This window comes from Triticum dicoccoides, chromosome 1B (assembly GCF_002162155.2).
Source record: "Triticum dicoccoides isolate Atlit2015 ecotype Zavitan chromosome 1B, WEW_v2.0, whole genome shotgun sequence".
Taxonomy (NCBI): domain Eukaryota; kingdom Viridiplantae; phylum Streptophyta; class Magnoliopsida; order Poales; family Poaceae; genus Triticum; species Triticum dicoccoides.
The window spans coordinates 658,133,873-658,153,622 of NC_041381.1; the positions used below are offsets into that span (position 1 = coordinate 658,133,873).

General features: G+C 46.9%; 1 protein-coding gene and 2 non-coding genes across 3 annotated transcripts; 1 reads left to right on the top strand and 2 right to left on the bottom strand.

Moving 5' to 3' along the window:
* Positions 1-237: 237 nt before the first annotated feature.
* On the bottom strand, positions 238-309 carry TRNAD-GUC. The gene has a single exon. It is a non-coding gene; the product is annotated as a tRNA-Asp (tRNA).
* A 12,540-nt stretch (positions 310-12,849) lies between these two features.
* On the top strand, positions 12,850-15,922 carry LOC119349448 (serine/threonine protein phosphatase 2A 57 kDa regulatory subunit B' kappa isoform-like). Its single transcript, XM_037617487.1, has 3 exons — positions 12,850-13,122; positions 13,377-14,640; positions 15,214-15,922. The coding sequence occupies exons 2-3, from the start codon at positions 13,471-13,473 to the stop codon at positions 15,544-15,546; spliced, it is 1,503 nt and encodes a 500-aa protein (XP_037473384.1). The 5' UTR covers positions 12,850-13,122; positions 13,377-13,470; the 3' UTR covers positions 15,547-15,922.
* A 218-nt stretch (positions 15,923-16,140) lies between these two features.
* Positions 16,141-16,213, bottom strand: TRNAE-CUC. The gene has a single exon. It is a non-coding gene; the product is annotated as a tRNA-Glu (tRNA).
* Between the last annotated feature and the right edge of the window lie 3,537 nt (positions 16,214-19,750).

Consider the following 19,750-nt stretch of genomic DNA (forward strand, 5'->3'; position numbering starts at 1 on the left):
GCGATCCATAGAATTTCCATCAAAGTAAAGCTAACGATGTTAGCTTTGGATGAACTTTGTATTAGTTGGCTTGCTGCACCAATCGCCAACTCCTGCAGTTGTGCAAAAACAAGAACAAAAACGACGTTGTTTTGCTGCTGCCATCGCTAACTCCTGCATCTGCAAAAGTTTCCCCGTTTGCCTACCGACGAACTGTAAAGTGCAGATGGCTAACATGGTTTGGAAAAAAAGGAGACGCGCCGTTGCCGGGGATCGAACCCGGGTCACCCGCGTGACAGGCGGGAATACTTACCACTATACTACAACGACTTGGATGGCAGATGGTTTAACAACCTTAATTAGATTGGCTAACTCTGAACCAATCGGAGGTTGGAGCTGAAACGGTAACCGCGGCCGCCGTTTCGACCGTTTAACAAGACAATCGAATCGTGGCAGTTGCCACCCCACTGGCTGCCGTTGCAATCCCTACTCCTGCAACTGCAAGTATGTATGGTCTCCACTTCTCCAGCGTCCAACGCGCCGCGCTTCTTCCGTTCGCTCATCGCACCCCGAATTCACTTTCACAGGGTTTAGCTCCTGAAATCTAAGATCGCTCGGCTCCGTTTTATCTTTCCTTGTTCAACCAGAGATGGCCTTTGAAGTTTTGGAAGTTCGCAATTTTCTTTTGCAAAAATTCTAGAGTTGCGTGAGCAAAGCTGAGGGCCTACTTACGAGACCTGCTGCATGCACTGCAGATAGTCGACCAGAGGCTTCATCAAACCGGCCAACAGCAAGGCCCTATTTCTCAATAAGCTCCCAAAATATGAGCTGTCACCTTGTTTTTTGAGGATCTCCCACAGGTATGTGTTGCAGCTGGCAGGCAAGTATATATTCTAGTACAGTACCTACGTACGTAGCAAGTAAAAGTAACAATCGCGCTGTAATTGAAGAATGCAGTAAGTATGCAATGCCTATCTCAACTGCCAGCACAGGATGGATACGTGATGCATCTAGGGTAGGAATTTTGTGCTGAATCCGCGTGTACTTACGCTGGATATGTTTCCTTAAGAAATGAGTGGTTCATGTGCACGTATATTTCCCCCCTATTCATGCACTGTATTCATCCGTCGCAGGGTCTTAATGCAAAGTACATGTGCTTTTGATAAGAAATATATTATCTCAGAACACCACATATATAATTTGTTACGCCATCTACTAGCTACCCCCCTCTGTTCTAAATTATATGATGCATTAATTTTTCCTTTTCTTTTTGCGGGGGTGTTTTAGTTTTTTCAAAAGTCAAATGTTTCGGTTTGGTTTGTTTATGTCGTTTCTTCCTTACACGCGAAACTCTTCCTTGTTCCAAAAAACTATGTTTGACCAAGTTTATGATTGACTTCAAAAACTTCTTTTAAACTATGAGAGCATTTATTAATATTGTATAAATGTTTAAATAAAATTACAAACATATTTTTGAAACACGTGAACATTTTTTGAAAGTGTCACGTACATCGTCTTCGAATGGCACGGAAGATTCTTTTTGAATTATGCAAACATTTTTTCTACATTGTATAAACATTCTTTAATGTCACAATTTTTCAAAATGTGTGAACATTTCTAAAAAATGTCAAATTCTTTTTTCAAACTATACTGAACATTTTTTCTTGAATTACACTAATATTTTTAATACATTGTATAGAAATTTTTAAAAAGATCATGAACATTTTCTGAAACACATGCATAATTTTTTAAATGTCACCAACATTTTTTTGAATTACGCCGATCTTTTTTATAAATGTACAAACATTTTTTGAACGCGTGATAAATGTCTTTTTAGTATAATGAAAATACTTTTCCATAATCATTTCCATACAAACTATCATGGTTTGGTTGCCGTTTTGGGTTTGCATTATGTCCATTCCACAACCTTTATATCGAATTGGAAGGTTGTTGAATTCATGTTGTTTTATTATGTTTTTAAAGCTTTACTATCTATTTTCATCCTCTACTACTAGAATTTTATTGAGCTTGAACATTTTAATGAAGTTGTTCAAGCATTCTGATTATACTTCATTCGCATCTTACACTTAGCTATAATTTTTGTTTAGGCAATGTGATTGTCTATGCCCCTCAATCAAGAAGAAGCACATCACATCACTACACATGGAAAAGGAGACTTCATGGCAAGGAGAAAGTCACAACTCCGCCATGGACTTATGTAGCAATGGGAGTGGAGAGTTGGGAATGCCGATAGTGTTATAGGGCCATGCAAGGGTTAGCGGCAGTGGCTCGTGTCGGTATATTTCTACCCTTGGCCCTTGCAAGGGTAGAATGATCGCAATGAAATGCACGACTTCGATTGCTTGTCACTCAAAAGGGTGGAGTCAAATTGTCCACTTTGTTAGGTCCTTCAAGTAAAGAGAAGGAATAATACATATCTAAAGTTCCTTATCCTTGTATAGTTGGTGGTTTGATGTATGATATGGTTTGTACATGTCCTAGTATTGATCATGCAGTTGGCGTGATAAACCGTTTTATGTCAAGGCCAATCAGAATCATCGGAAGGTAATATAGTGGTTCCTTAGGTACTTTGTAGCACAAGTAAATATAACTTAATATTTTATCATAGCTAAGAGAATCCAGGTGGGTTATTGTTTATTTAGATTTTGACTTTCTCATGGTATTGAGGAGTGGCGCTCTCTCACCGACTATGTATTTTAGACTTGTCGGTTTTGTGTTAGTTCGATGGCAACCTTGCAGGTTACGATTGATTTATCAACCTCAAAAGTTGGTCCGTGTCTTTTAAAAAGGTGGTGAAAAGAACAATTTGGATGACCATGTTATGTCTTGTGATAGCCAAAGGGGTGATCCACCTTGGAAGGATGAAAAGTTGAATGAAAGAACCAATCGTATCGAGGTGCAGGACTTTTTCATAAGTCATGCTGATATGAAAATGAAGACTTTGTAGAATGTTGAGAAGGTTGGCACAAAACACAATACATCGGATTTGTTAAGCCAGACCAAGCTTAAGCATTGCCCAAGCATGTTGGTTGTTTGTTCATGCCCGAGCTAGTTGCTGCGTTGAGTATTGGAGATGTTGGGTTTGTTATTTGTTGATATCTTCACTTGTACATGTATAATTAGAGACTGGATGTTTAGCATCAAGAAGTTTGACACATTCGTAAAACCAATGCCACTAATTGAATTTCATAAGAAAGATCTACATGCATGCACTAGTTTCTAGGTGTGGGGCCTTCACTTCTACTTTCCCTTGGTCGCCGCTAGCCGTTAGATAGAGTCTTGATCTTACTCTGATGCAGGTATGTTTGTTGATCTTGATAAATCAGTAGTGGGTGTAGTGGTTTTGAATCATGACGCCCTTCAATCAAGAAGAAGAACATCCCATCACTATCACATGGCAACGGCGACTGCATGGCAAAGAGAAAGTCATAACTCCACCATGGACATATGTACCAATTGGAGTGGAGACTTGGGAATGTCGTTAGTGTTATAGGACCATGCAAGGGTTAGCCGCAGTGGCTCGTGTCGGTATATTTCTACCCTTGGCCCTTGCGGGGGTAGAATGATCGCAATGAGATGTGCAACTTCAATTTCTTTCACTCAAAAGGGTGGAGTCAAATTGTCCACTTTGTTAGGTCCTTCGGGTAAAGAGAAGGAATAATACCTATCTAAAGTTCCTTATCCTTGTACAGCTGGTGGTTTGATGTATGATATGGTTTGTACATGTCCTAATATTGCTCATGCAGTTAACGTGATAAACCGTTTTATGCCAAGGCCAATCGAAATCATCGGAAGGCAATATAGTGGTTCCTTAGGTAACTGTGCAGCACAAGTAAATATACTTAATATTTTATCAAAGCCAAGAGAATCCAGGTAGGTTATTGGTTATTTAGATTTTTGACTTGATGATGATCTTGATGAGTGGTGCTCCCTTATCGACTATGTATTTTAGATTTGTTAGTTCGATGGCAACCTTGCAGGTTACGATTGATTTATCAACTACATAAGTTGGTCCACGTATTTGAAAAACTTTCTGGACAAGCTTGCGGTAGGATAGCTCCAAAAGGTTCCTAGTACGCCCGGACACCCTACCTAGATGCCCTAAGGGTTGGGGCATCTACACAGGGTGCCTAGAGCTTTGTGGCTCCTGTCCCAAGTCTGGGTACCTTGGGGCCTCCTTGGTGCATATCTACATCATCCTCATTTTTTTTATGAACTTTCTAGAAGGTTTAAAATACCTATTTTCCCTGAAAACAGAAACTAGTACTAGCCATTTTGTTAAGATGTTAGTCCAAATAAACTTAAAAGAGTACTATATAAATGATGGAAATATGTCATGATTCATGAACAATGCAAAAAAATTATAGATACATTGAAGACGTTTGAAATCACTCTCCTATTGATGAGGTGACATCATATTTTAGGTTGTCCACTTCGTTAGGTCCTTCGAGTAAAGAAAAGAATAGTGCATATCAAAAGTTCCTTATCGGTGTAGGCTTTGTAGAAATTTTGTAGGAATTCAACAGGATATGATTTTCAAATGAAAAAAAAAAATGCTTTGGAGCCATTTGGTTTGTAGAAATGTATTCCTATTCCTATGTAGGATAGGAGCCAATCCATCACATTTCAGAGGAAAAAAACATTAGTCTAGACTCAATGAAAAAATCTTATCCTATGCATCAAATGACATCTCTTTCCCTATAGGAATTAAGATGCATGTCATCTCACTTCCTATAGTTTCCCTATTCCTATAATGTACGATATCATTTGTACATGTCCTAATATTGCTCATGCAGTTAGCGTGATAAACTATTTTATGTCAAGACCAATCAAAATCACTGGAAGGAGGTATAGTGGTCCCTTAGGTAGCTTGGTAGCACAAGTAAATATAACTTCATAATTTATCAAACTAAGCAAATCTAGGTAGGTTGTTGGTAATTTGGATTTTGACTTTGCTGATGATCTTGATGAGTGGTGCTCCCTCACCGAATATGTGTTTCAAATTTGTCGATTTTGTGTTAGTTCAACAACAACCTCACAAGTTACGATTGATTTATCAACCACATAAGTTGGTCCATGTCTTTTAAAAAGGTGGTAAAAAAATTGGATGCATGGTTTTCTTGGCGAGTTGAGTATGACCATGTTGTGTCTTGTGATAGCCAAAGAGGTGATCCGCCTTGAAAGGATGAAAAGTTGAATGAAATAACCAATCATATCGAGGTGCACGACCTTTTTATAAGTCATCCTGATATGAAAATGAAGACTTTGTAGCATGTTGAGAAGGTTGGCACAAAATACGATACATCGGATTTGTTAAACCAGGCCAAACTTAAGCATTGCCCAAACATGTTGGTTGTTTGTTCATGCCCGAGCTAGTTGCCACGTTGAGTATTGGAGATGTTGGGTTTGTTAGTTGATGATATGTTCACTTGTACATGTATAATTAGAGACTAGATTTTTGGCATCAAGAAGTTTGACACATTCGTAAAACCAACGCCGCTATTTGAATTTTATAAGAAAGATCTACAAGCACGCACTAGTTTCTAGGTGTAGGACCTTTGCTTCTAGGTTTTGTTGGTCTCCGCCAGCCGTCAGGTACACTCTTGATCTTATTATGATGCAGGTATGTTTGTTGATCTTGATAAATCAATAGTGGGTGTAGTGGTTTTGAATCATGATAGTGGTATTGTTGCTTGAACTGAACTCATTATTGTAGTTTTGGCTCCTGAGATGGCTGCGCTGGTTCTTCATGGTACGTGATGAACAATTTCAAGAAGTGTTTTTTTTCTTTTTATTATTTATCCCCCGTGCAATGGCTCCACTCCGAGAGCCGGGATCGCTCTATTGTTGGTCCGGTCATCACTTGAATGAATCATGCGTGCGAAGGTTTCTCCTAGGTTGCTTTCAAGCCCGTTTGCCGACATTTCAATGTAGTAGCTCATGCATGAGTAGGGCATTTTGGAGACGAGCTGTATGGATGCCTTTTATTTTGAAACATTCAAAATTCAAACTTTTTTAGTTTCAAAAATATTCTAAAAATAAATACACATGTATGCAAGGATGTAATGTGTATGTGTGAAAATTTTCAGGATGAAATACCTTGAACTGCGAGCTGCACAAAAAAAATCATAGACTTAAAGGTTGAACAAGTACATATGCGGAAAAGGCTCAGATTTGACTTTTATGTGTAGCTCTCATTTTAATGTAGTCCGACCTAAAATTCTGCACACATGTTCGTTACGTATCTAGGTGTATGCATAATTGTTGGACGCCGATAAATGCCACACGTGTGGGCGTTAGAGAGACTGACCACACATTTTGTGTGGTGTATAAGAGAAACAGCCCACACATCTACGTGTGGGCAAAACAAGTAATGCCCACACACCTCTTTTTTTCCCTCCCGATCCTCTCACGCGCGTGCGTGTGGGCGAAGTAGATAACGCCCACACGCCCCATATGTCAGGCCTCGTACCTCGTGGTCCCGCACGCCACGCGTGACAGTCACCGTGCGCCCGCAGTTGCCATGGTCCAGACCCTCGTCCATGTCCGTTTAACTGCAGTTGCCATGTCGCTGAACTACGGTTGCCATGTTGGACAACTGCAGTTGCCATGTATGGTCTGGTCTACTATAGTTGCCATGATTTCAAAACTTTAGGAGTTGCCACATACTAACACTAGGCAGTTGAGAGAGTTATCATGTGCTCACAAGTATGCTAGGGCAGTTGCCATGTAAAAAGGACGAGTTGTCATCTGCTTACGTGTACGTTAAGGCAGTTGCCATGTAGCATGCAAAAACACATGGCAACTCGGTAAAAAGAGAGTTGCCATCTGCTTACGTGCATACTAGGCAGTTGACGTGTACCCTGTAAAACACATGGCAACTCGGGTAAAAAGAGAGTTGCCACCTGCTTATAAAGCACACTAGGGCAGTTGCCATGTGCGATGCAAAACATATGGCAACTAGCAGTTTGGGTGTGGGAGAGAAGACGGGCGTGTAGGCGAGATGGCAAATGCCCACACACTAGCCCTTGTGCATGCATGGAAAGTGGTGTGTTGGCGAACTGCTGAACCCCTACACACCAGCCCCTCCCGTGTGGTGAAACGGTCGTGTGGGCGACCGGGTGAACACGCACACACCACGCCAGTCATACGTGGCACTAGAAACATGCCAAGATGCGAATCAACCTGTGGTTGAGATGGTTAGATGGACACTGGTATCCCCAACCCACCAGGGTTCAAATCCTGATGCTCGCATTATTTCTGGATTTATTTCAGGATTTCCGGCGATGCGCTTTCAGTGGGAGGAAACGTTCCCGTCAACGACGAGGCGTCTACGGTGGCTTCGTAAATCTCAAGATGATATGCCGGCTCAGTCTCTCGAGGGTGCTCATAGGGGTAGGGTGTGCGTGTGTGCGTTCATAGAGGTGAGTGTATGCGCGTGTATATGAGCGCTTGTGTCTGTACTGATGCTAAAAAAACATGCCAAGATTCGTGCGCTCACGAACAGACGCGGATCCACGCGTGTGGGCGAGATGCAAACGCCCACACGTGTGAGCTCGTAATTGTTTTCTGAAATTTTTTCAAACGAAAAGGTTGGAATCTTGATTTTGTTTTTCTTTAAATTAAGGCCTCCATGGAGCTCGGTATCTGTTTGGCATGTTTGCTCATGCATTAGATAAGTCCTGTTTGCATTTCGTGAATCCTTGTGTTTCTCATTCTGTTCCGGCCGACATTGCATGAGTTTGTTGCTTATTAATCACTAAACTACCGACGTTCTTAAGCAGTACGCAAGCACTTTTGTGTACGTGCGTTTTGTGTGCAGCGGCGACGTCACGACGCACCAAAGAGCCGCCCACGCAGTACGCTTGACAAACAAACGTACCACGCGGCGCAAATGACCACATATCGTCGGCGCAACGTACGTCGGGCCAGGACCAGAGCCGATCCGTAGCAGCAGTAAAAAAACTCAACGCCATCCTCCTCTCCTCTTCACCAGGCGGCAACAGGAGTACGTGGCGCGTGACCTCACCCCACAGCGGTCCCCCGCCGCGAGACAGCGACGCGGCGGGCGGTGGTCCGCTCCTCCCCTCCGGCGAGCCCGTGCACGTCACCCTCACGCACGGCCCTGCCTCACCGGAGGACAAGCACACGGCCGTCCATCTGCCTCGTACCCAGGGGCGGAGCCAGAAAATTTAGCCATTGGGTTCACTCGTTGACTCAATGCGAGGATTTGGGATGAATGGATTAATTGTAATTTCTAGTCTCGGACCATATCACTCAAAGATACATAGCAAATAGAAACATGATATCAATCATAACATATAGCTGTTACACTAAAACTAGAAGAGTGCAAGACATACCAGTTGGACAAAATTAAGAAACCACTTTACATATTGTAAGTAGAGTGATGCCGAAAATAAACTTCATAGCTTCAGCTGCAAGTTCTCATCCTCCTGAAATCACTGGAACGAATGAAAAATTAGTTTGGCAAATTTAAAATAAGTCATATCAAATGAAAGAAGCACACAAAGACAATCACGTTTCATAGTCCCCCTTTTTTGAGTTATTCATCTTAAAATGATCAGATACATAATCATACTGATGATATAAAACATATATTTCTCCACAAAGCAAATTAAGCAACCAATCATGAACACTGATCACCTAATTTATTGCCCAACATTTTGTTGAGAACATTCATAGCAGAAAAAGCATCTCGTCATTACTGTTGTGGTAACTTACTAGCTTTAAAGTTGATGGACTAAAGGATAGATGTTCTACATAAAATAAATCTTTGTGGGGCATCTCGAATAACCCTATATGCATAGCCAAAAACAGGTGGAGGCATATACGGTTCTTGATTTGTTGTTGCTTCTTATGATTTTCGTTTTGTACTCCAAATATTCTCTTCCGATCAGCTGGACTAAAAGCGGATCATCTAAATCAATTCTCTTTGAATAGAAGGCTTTGGGAAACTGCTTGCACTTTGCCTACATCGGGTGGCTTGAACTGCTAGCCTCATTATCTCAATCTGATGATTTATTTCCTTTTGAGAAATACAATTCTATAGCCTAGATAGGTCAAAGTTGAGTGGGGAAAGCAATTAGAAAAATAATTAGGGCAAATGATATTAGCGTACTAGGATACTACTAGGATTGAGGGAGAAAGATGTAGCGATGTGATACCTTGAATTTGGACTGTCATTGCCTGTAGTTTCCGCTTGCCGCTGGAGATCGAGAGATGGGAGATCGGAACACGGCGGAACAGGAGAAACGAGAGACGAGAGTCTCCGATGGGAAGTAAGCGATCGAGTCAATCCAGGCGCGAGTCAGTCCAAATCCTGGGCCTTTTTATGGACTAATCACGTTGGCAAAAATAATGGACTAAAAGGCCACTGTTTGTGCTTTTCTAATTTGCGTTGGGTTCAACCGTAATATTCTATTGGGTTCATTCAATTGACCAGGCTATATATAGTACGTGGCAGCAAAAATCCATTGGGTTCATCTGAACCCAACGGTCATACGTTGGCTCCGCCCCTGCTCGTACCCATCGGAGGGCTCTGGCCGCCCCGCCCGTGACCTGACCGCGGCGTTCGAATTAAAGCACAGTGGTGGCATGGGCATGGGCGGGCTCTGATTGAAAGGAGCCGGAGCCCACTCGCACATGCGCGCCTACGCTACGCACATTATTCTCTCTTACCATTCACACCAGTCTACTCTACTCACAGGTTTTTTGAACTGCTTTTCTATACAATTATTTCGGCTGATTTGTTAAGACTGAAGCTGGGCCAGTTACTAATTATCGCCCGGCGACCAAATCTGCTCGTAGGTCCGGCCGGGGATCCCGGCTTTGCAGAAAGGCCCAGATTCGGTTTGTAATCTGCAGTTTCCTACTCCTACCTACCCCTACGAGCCAACCAAACAAACAAACAAAACAGCCTGTGTTCGGTGGTTTCCTCGGCCTTCAGTTTTAAGATTTGAGGGTGCTCGTATTGTTCTGTATTTGTTGCAGTAGCGTCAGGATCTGTTTTTAGTGAAAGAAGACGTTTCTGTTCACTATGACGGGTCTGTGACGACTTCATCAACTTTAGAATAATATGTCGACTCCGGTCCTTCGAAGATGCTCACAGAGGTAGGACGTGTGTGTACGTGTGTATGTATGAGCTTTATAGCAACTTTAACGGAACGACCTAAACGAGCAACTTTAACTGTTCACTATGTATGTATGAACCATGAGCAACTTTAACAGAACGACCTAAACGAGCAACTTTAACGGTTCACTATGTATGTATGAACCATGTCTCGTGCCAGCACCATGCCAGCGCCGGCATACATTGCCGGCTTCAAAAAAATATCACCACAAAGTTCATGCTAGCACACATGTCAGCACACAAAAAGGGGCGGAACTTGAGTTCGACCACGCCATCGCAGCCCCGTGATCATGTCAGCACACAAGCCGGCATACAAAAAAGGAAGGTGCTCGCGGCCACGAGATCACTCGTCGGTGAACTCGAACATGTCGACATGCATCTTCTCGAACCACGGCCTCTTCCTTAGCGACACGGTGTTGAGATCCACCTTCATGGTCTCCACCCCGGTCATCATGCTCGCGAGAACCAATTCTTTCGCCGTGGTCTTGGCGTTGGCGGCCTCGATCTCGAGCATCTTGGCTTGCTTCTCCGCCCACATCTCAAGCATCTTGGCTTGCTCCTCCGCGTCCATTTCAAGCCTCCTTCTTTGGATCTGCATGAAGGCGTTCATTTGCTTCTCTCTGAAACGTCGGCTCTCCTCTTCCCTTGAGTCCTTCTTGTTCATCATGCCCTTCACGCTTGCGATCAAGACGTTCGATGCCGCATCCCGCTTGTCCTCCATCTTGGAGTTGGTCTTCCCCCATGGCCGTGCTGGCTCGCTGTCCCCAACCTCCCCCATGACTTCTTCCCCATGCGCGACTTGAGGGCGGCATATTGCGCCTTGAACTTCTCCTCGTCTTTGATGACCTAAAGCAATGGGAGGGGTTGAAGCACTTGCCGTTGTGTTGGACTTTGAATGGCTCCAAAGCTTGAAATGCCTACAAATGTTTTCATGCAAGCATATTGGCAAAAATGATATGCAAATGAACACGCAAGCATAAACTTAATGACACAAAATAGGGCGGCTTGCTAGCATACCATGTCTTGCATGCCGATGCCGCTCACGGGGCGGGCTTTGACGCTCTCAAGAGTGGCACAAGACTTGTTGCACTTTTGTTGGATCATCCTCCATTGCTTCTAAATGGATACTCACCCGCGCATGCTCACAATTTGGTAAGGAGGAAATTTCTTGCGCTCATGAAACTCCCGGTGGATACGAATCCAAAAAGTTGAATGCTTTTGTTCGGCGCCGGTCTTGGGGTCTTGTCCAATGTTTCGCCAACACTCGCAAAGAAGCTTGTCCTCGGCCGTCGTGTATGCCTTCGTGCGCTTGCTCTTGCGCTTTGGCTTCGGCCCGACGGCTTGGTTGGCGAGCTCGTCCTGAAACAAAGGCTCCACTTCGATGTCACACTCGTCCTTTTCCTCTTGCCCATAGTCGTCCGAAAACTCGTGGTCAAGTGGAAGGTTGTCCAGGTCCATGCCAACCTGATCACGCATGAAGGCCGCCTAATCGGGATCATTGCCAGCGCCCGGCTTGAACGCCCCATGGCCGTCCTGGCTTTGTGTCTCGTCGGGATCGTAGCCAGCGACCTGCGCACCGCCCTCGAAAATGAGGTTCTGCATGTAGTCCTCGTCGTCGGTGGCCGGCATTCCATCGAACAGGTTGTGGGCGTCAGGTAGCATGTCGGCCGGCATCTGTCGCGCGCGTTTCCTCGCGCCTCCGGATGACGAGCCATCGAATGCCGGTGTGTCTTTAAGGTACATGGGCGTGGGCGCGGGCGTAGAAGGCGCCACCACGTTCACGTCGCACGAGCACTCCCCGGAGAGGCGGGAAGCCCGCGGGTACACATGGAAGCCGGGCATCGGGGTGCAAGCTGACGCGCGGGAGTCGGGCAGCACCATCCGAGGGAACGCGGATGAGCCGGTGCTGGCCGTGGCAGCCACAACGGCATTGACGAGGCCATGCTGGCTAGGGTTTAACCCGAGCATATAGAGCGTCTCCCTCGTTGCCGCCGCGACGCGGGCGTTGGTGACCTCCTGCTGCGCGGCGGCGGCGACGGTGGCAACTTCATCCCTCGCGTCCGCGGCGTGCCTCCGATCCTTCCTCTTGGCCCACTCCCTTGCCCGCTGTTCGAGCGTCAGCACCTTCTTTGGCTTGGGCGCGGCGGCAGTCTTGGGCAGGGCACGAGGCTTGCCTTTGCCGGAGGGGCGGTCGTCATGCGGGAAGAGGTGAGGGAGGCGAGGCAAGTGGCTGCGTCGAGGTTGAGGTCGTCGTCCATGTCGGGTATGGGGCGGGAGTGCGAGCAGGTGGGAGGATTTTGGGGAAAATGGGGGGATGATGATGGCTGCCATCGACCGGTGGGCCCGTGGAGAGGAGTAGGCGCACGGGCGTCTGTCTCGTTTCCGTGCCGACGCAAATCCGACTAAAAAATGTGTCGGGAATGGGTCGGCATGCGGACGCCAGGCAGACGCGCGTTCGTTTGGGTCGGCGTTTGGCCGTCTTTTGTGTCCGCGCCGACCCAAACGGATGCCGGCGGACAAAATGGGTCGCCCCGTTGGAGTTGCTCTTAGTACGTGTTTAGAAAAAAAATCAAACACGGTGACATCGTGACTGACTCGTGGCGGTGGTACAACAAATGCTTCTTTTTTCCCCTTTGAAAAATATACTGACGAGGACGTCCGTACGGTTTCCCGTATTAACAAAACAGCCCGCGCAGGAAGCGAACAAGCGACGCCTTCCCTCCCTGTCTGCTCCCCCACCTCACTCCCTCTCCTCTTCCCGAGAAGAAGAAGCGGACCACGCGCAGGCACACAGATTTCGATCCGCTTCCCCAAGCCTCCATCCTCACGAGCTCCCGGCCGACCGAGCTCGCCGCCGCGTCTCGGCGCACGGATCCGGAGGGCGCCGGCGGCCGAGGCCCCAGATCCGGTGCCGTTCTGGTGGGGGGTGGAGCGGCCATCTGCTTTCGCTCCGCTTTGCTGCGCGCTGTGAGGTAGGTGGCTGGTGGGTGGCCGCCGCCATTGTCGCGTCCCTTTCCCGGCCGAGGTTCCCGAGCTTCGGTTTGGTCATCTTCGTGCCTGGTCCGCGCTCGCTGGGTCCAGATTCACCCGCATTGGCCCGGATTTGGAAAAATCTTTCCTGCAAAGTTCACTGTTTGCTGCATCTGGAGCTCCCCAGATCTTCTCCTGCTTCCGCGTCTCCACCGTGTGCTAACCCTTCTCCCTCTCCTGCTTTGCTGCTCCCAAGGCTCTGCTCTGCTCCCAAGGCTCTGCTGCGGCCGTACCATGGCGGCGCCGGCGTGAGGGGCTCCACGGCGAACGGGCGGGCGGGCGGGACCAAGATGTGGAAGCAGTTCCTCAGCAAGCTGCCGCGGACCAAGTCCACGGGCGGCGGCGGCGGCGGCGACTCGGGCCAGTGCAGCGGCGGCGGCAATGGCAACCCGATACAGCGCACCAGCAGCGTGCCGGCCGGCGGGGGCGGGGGCGGCCGCTCCGCCTCCACCATCAAGCGCATGTCGTCGGCGGTCTTCCCCTCCAGCGTCGTCGCCGGGATCGAGCCGCTCGTGGCCTTCAAGGACGTGCCCAGCTCCGAGCGCCACAACCTGTTCGTCAGCAAGCTCGGCCTCTGCTGCGCCGTCTTCGACTTCTCCGACCCGGCCAAGAGCTCCGCCGAGAAGGACATCAAGCGGCAGACGCTGCTGGATCTCATCGACTTCGTCGACTCCAGCAGCGGCCGCTACCCGGAGGCCGTCATCGCCGCCTGCTCCAGGATGCTCGCCGTCAACCTCTTCCGGGTGTTCCCCCCGAGCTACAGGTCCGGCGCTGGCTCCTCATCCGGCGGCGAGGGCGACGAGGACGAGCCGATGTTCGACCCCGCGTGGTGCCATCTGCAGCTCGTGTACGAGCTGCTGCTCAAGTTCATCGGGTCCAACTCCCTGGATGCCAAGATAGGGAAGAAGTACTTCGACCACTCCTTCATCGTCCGGCTGCTCAACCTCCTCGACTCCGAGGACCCCCGGGAGCGAGACTCCCTCAAGACCATCCTCCACAGGATCTACGGCAAGTTCATGGTGCACCGGCCCTTCATCCGCAAGGCGGTCAGCAACATATTCTACCACTTTGTGTTCGAGACCCAGCGGCACAACGGCATCGCCGAGCTGCTCGAGGTGTTCGGCAGCGTCATCAGTGGCTTTGCATTGCCTCTCAAGGAGGAACACAAGATCTTTCTTTGGAGAGTTCTCATTCCTCTGCACAAGCCGAAGTCAGTTGGGGTGTATCTCCAGCAGTTGACATACTGCGTGACACAGTTTCTAGAAAAGGACCCCAAGCTTGCCGGATCGATAATCATTGGTCTGCTGAGATATTGGCCTGTGACAAATAGCCAGAAGGAGGTGATGTTCCTGAGTGAGATTGAGGAGATCCTGGAGGCTACCAGCATGGTGGAGTTCCAGAAATGTATGGTTCCGTTGTTCCGGCGGATAGCTCAGTGCATCAACAGTTCACACTTCCAGGTAACTTGCCTTGCCCCAAGTAACATAACTTGGTAATTCTGAGTTCTCCAATGTTCTTGTTGCAGTATTGTTGGATGTACTATACTTGTTTCTGCCACTTAAACTAGGCACTTTCATATGAAATTTATTTAGGTGCTTATGTGATGAAGTCTGAAGAAGTTTGCATCACTCAATCAGAATGGGTCATGATAACAAAATAACGTTATTGATCAAGCAGTCCCCAAAGGCCCCAACAGCTAAGCTTATTTTTGGTCCCTCCATGGCTCCATGTGTCTCATATTTGTGATTAGAATGTGTGGACATGGGAAATGAGCAACAGATGTCTGAAGCCCTGAAAGTTAATGTTGACAAATGGACAACATATCCAAAGTAGGCCGTCATGTTATCACCTAATGATTATACTATATTCTTAATATCATGAATAGCCGACACTTGGGCCGGCATTAAGCACTCAAATGAGCTCACACATCTGTGGGTTATGGTCTGTTAGTCACTTATTAGTTGGCTCACATTTGCTCTGAATTTTCTATTACAAATGGTTGTTGGCTTAATAAGATACTGTTTCTTCTTCAGGTTGCTGAAAGAGCACTCTTCATGTGGAACAATGACCACATCATCAGCCTGGTGGCACAAAACCGGCAAGTGATCATGCCCATCATCGTTCCGGCGCTAGAACAGAACGGCCAGAACCATTGGAACCACGCGGTCCTGAACCTGACCGCCAACGTGATGAAGATGTTCTCGGAGATGGACGAGGAACTGTTCTCGGCGTGCCTAACCAAGTGCAAGGAGGATGAGGAAAACCAGGCGTCGTTGGAAGAGAAGCGGAGGCTGAAGTGGGCGAAACTAGAGTCTGCCGCAGCTCTCCAGCCAGTGACCGGCCACACCGCCGTCCTGGTAGGGTAGGTCGCCAACCGTCGGCGATAATGTCGTCGCCCCCACCCTCGTTTAGCGTGTGTTTGGTCGGTGGAGGTGCATGCCAATGGTGTTCTTCCCCTGTTCGGTGAAGCGCGCCCAAGTGATGATCAACTCCAGGGCTCGTCGTTTTGCTTTTCTTCTGTACGTTGTAACTATTCCCACTATGTCTAATGCTCTAGAGGCAAAATGTAGCTTTGAGAGCAAGCGCCTTGCGCTGAGACTCATTAGCTGTAACTTTGCCTGTTTATTTTATGAACATTATCCTAGAGCTTAATTCAAGTGTCTAGAGCCATTTCTCTCGAGCAAATGTGGGGTCGTCGAGCACGATTTCATTCTGAAGTGCTGAGGCTTTGATTGTTTTGAATTTGACTGTTTTTGACCATGTGGAAAACAAAACTTATCTGAATGATGATGTCAATCCTAGATGTCAGGGCATTGTAATTGTTGTATAGATTCATCAGACAATAAAATGAATTAGCTCTGTATTTTGAATGAACAGAGTATTTACCTGAATAAACTGCATAACTAGAACAAAACTTGCAAAAGAAAAAGAGAAAGACGTAGGTTTGCAAAAAAATGGATTTCCGTCGCCGGGACTTGAACCCGGGTCTCTCGGGTGAGAGCCGAGTATCCTAACCACCTAGACTACGACGGATTTTGATTGACAAATCACTGTTATTATTCAGATGAAGAACCCATCGGCAAAATTAAGAATCAAGCAAACAACAGAAGACCGTGCGGAAAATGAAAAAGGGTAAGGGTTCAACAGAAATTACAATTTGCCAGTTATTTCCAGGAAGAAAATCAGGTCATGGTTATTCTTTTCTTTTAAACTCACACTCAAACTTTATTTATTTAAACAAGAGAAAGGATTTGGTTCAAGAAGAAAGGTTCTTTGTTTGGTCTTTGAGCATGTTCACAACATTCAGGCTGTCCATTTCAACCTGGAGTTTCTGAATATTAAGGTCCACCAACACCTTAATATTAAGTTAATACGTCAGGTGTCTGTACCTTCCGATGCTGATGCAATCCTCACAATGCCCCGCCACAAAACGAGTCTTTATGATATTTGGTCCTGGGCGTGGGAGAGGAATAAATGTTGGAAATACGAGCAATTTACCGAATGATTTTATTAACAGAAATAGTAGATAAAACATGACTAAAATAGCAAATATAAAGCAAGTCATGCAATCTGACAGAGATAAGGTAAACATCGTCTGCATATATGAACTTGAGGTAAACACATCTACAACAGTCACTAGATGAAGTTGCTTATACGACATAGAACCTAACATACGTAGGACAGAAACTAGAGCCAAGAACTGTAACAGGACTTCTAACAGAAAGGAGAAGAACACGTACGGCACAGCAGCAGCAGAAGCGCTGGACTTGGGATCGGTGTCCTCGCCTGCCATGTCGTCGAGGAGGTCGTGGACGTCGGGGAAGAAGTCGTCGTCGGGGAAGTAGTCGTCGGCGACCGGATCGTCCGTGATGAATCAGCCAGTAGTCGCGCAGAGCGCTCCCCAAAAACCTTATCACCCTTCTCCCGTACAGGACTCAAAGAGTGCGGTTTCGGAGGCCTACTGTCCCGACCTGCGGTGCACGCCGCAAGCCGGGATGGAGAAGATCGTAGCAGCAGCGCAGTGCTCAGGAACCGGTGGCGAGAGGAAGAAGTAATTCTGGTGCGTCTTACTGAGAGGAGCGACCTCCCTTTTATAGGCGCAAGAGAAGGAGGCGAGAGGGCAGCGTCGGGAGCTGAAGGGACCGAGGGAGATGAAACGAACAGACAACAGCCGAAGGGTGCAGCGTTCGCATTTAGTCTCCACTACAGCAAAAACTTTCCATCTCCCGAGTGACCTTTCGTATACCCGTAGTGCGTGGCAAAAATTTAGACATCGGCTCGGCTCATTCCCGCAACCCGTGGCGCGTCGTGACGAGGCGAGGCGAGGCGGGCGGCGAAGGAGGAGCGCGCGTGGATGTCCCTCTTGTTCTCATGCTCATACAAGTGGGGAAGGAGCCTCCCTTATAAAGAGGTCCAACTCCCTCTAAACTAGCAATGTGGGACTAAACTTTAGTTCCACCCCTTGCCTTGCACAAATGGGCTGCGTGGGCCTCTAAGATTTATTAGAAATTTCTGAAACTGCTACCGGGCTAGGTCCAAAATGGACAAAATTCCAGCAATAAACAGATCGAGCAGCAACGACAGTCCATCATCGTCTTCAGGTGGAGAAGACAGTTGGAAGCGACTTTGGAAACTTCGGGTTCAGCCAAAGATTCGTGTATTTTGGTGGAGGTTGCTTATGTAACATCCTTCCATCCTACTCCCTCCGTTCCGATTTACTCGTCGTGATTTTAGTTCAAATTACGTAACATCCTTCCATCCTACTCCCTTCATTCCGATTTACTCGTCGTGGTTTTAGTTCAAATTTGAACTAAAACCACGACGAGTAAATTGGAACGGAGGGAGTACCAAGTAATACTTTGATATCCAGCTAAGGTATTTTGGAATTCAGCAAGGGCATGTCGGGATGGTACGCTTTTTTCGATTGAAAGCGGCTTCCAACATGTGGTGATCGAGACCGACTGTCAAGAGGTGGTATCGTTGTGGCAGTCGGGGAACGCTAGATCAATGGGTTACCATATTTGCAGAGAGATGCCTTCACTTCTCTTGTCTTTACGGGGGTTTCAAGCTTCAGTTTCTGAGGAGTGTCAGTGTAGTAGCACATCTGTTGGCTACAGAGGCTCTTCATCTTACTGCTTGCTTCACCATTTATGATGTAATCCATGGTTTTCTGATTCAACATGTTCAATCAGATATGAACTCGCCTACTAATGAATAAATAGCCTCGAGGGCGTTTTCTCAAAAAAAATGAATATTAAGGTCCACTGCCATCTGAACTGCTTGCCTGCAAGCAAATACTCCCTCCGTTCCAAAATAGATGACCCAATTTTATATTAACTTTGTACTAAAGTTAATACAAAGTTGAGTCATCTATTTTAGAACGGAGGGAGTAGTTCAGTTGCCTCAGCAATAGCGAGTGCCGGGAAAAAAAGAGCATGCAGCTCCTCTGAATGCGCCTGGATCATTGCTGAAGATGACTCCGCCACCCTCGCCGTCGCCCATTCTAGTCACTGCTCCATCAACGTTTACTTTCATCCAATCTTGCATACAAATTTCACGCATTCTTCTCCAATGAACCGCGCATAGGGCACTTGGGATGTCGTCATGTCAAGAATATGATTGAAGGAATTTTATAGAAATTGTGGAGGATTCTAATCTTTCCCTATGGAAGTCCTTTGGATCATAGAACTAGGTCATCAAATTCCTATGGAATCCAATCCTACATCCTTATTCCTAGGGACGGATGCAGGATTTGGCCAGGTCCAGGGCCCTACGCTGCTACAGTACAGCTACAGTGCTGCTACAGCGCACAATGTGCTGCAATCAACGAAGAAATTCATGCTCACGCCCCAGGCCCAGGACCCCCCGGCCTGGGTCCTGGATCCGCCACTGCTTATTCCTATGTTTCATTTCTTTTGACCTAAAATTGTGAGAATTTCTTCTCATAGTAATTTTTATAAATTTTCCGAGTTTAAACATACAGCCAAAAGAAAAGAAGCTAGTCTAATCAAAGCTACAAAAGGTCAAAAAACTAATCTAAGCTAAGCTAGCTAACAAGGAAAGTACAACAACAGGCAACAGGGCAGCAGGTAACAAAGCCAATACTGTGCAGAGATGACCCTACTTATCTGAAGGTTTGCACCCAATCAGGTAGAGTAGCATAGGATTTTCTGTTTGCCCTGTGGGTAAGCCATTTGAGCTCCTCGCTGAATCTCCTTCGGCAAGCATATAAATTAGGAGGAATACCTCTGAAATGAAGCATAGTCGCCGGTGAAAACCGAGCCGACTTCAGTCATGGTGGGCAATGGCGGCGTCTACGTTGTTACTTTGATGAAGGCGTCGTCAAGCAACTATGGTCGACCTGCTCGTGCCGCTCCGGGAGAAATCCTAAGATCATCGGATCGGACGATGGCGGCACTGTATTGTCGTGTTCCCTCTTGGGGGCATCGTTTGTGGAGCGGCGCCGGATGGAAGAGGCGTGAGGTGGTGTGGCGTGCCTTCTCTCGCGTTGACGACGACGGGTTTCGGCGGCATGGAGCAGCGGGGTCTCGGCGGTGGACGTGGCATGAT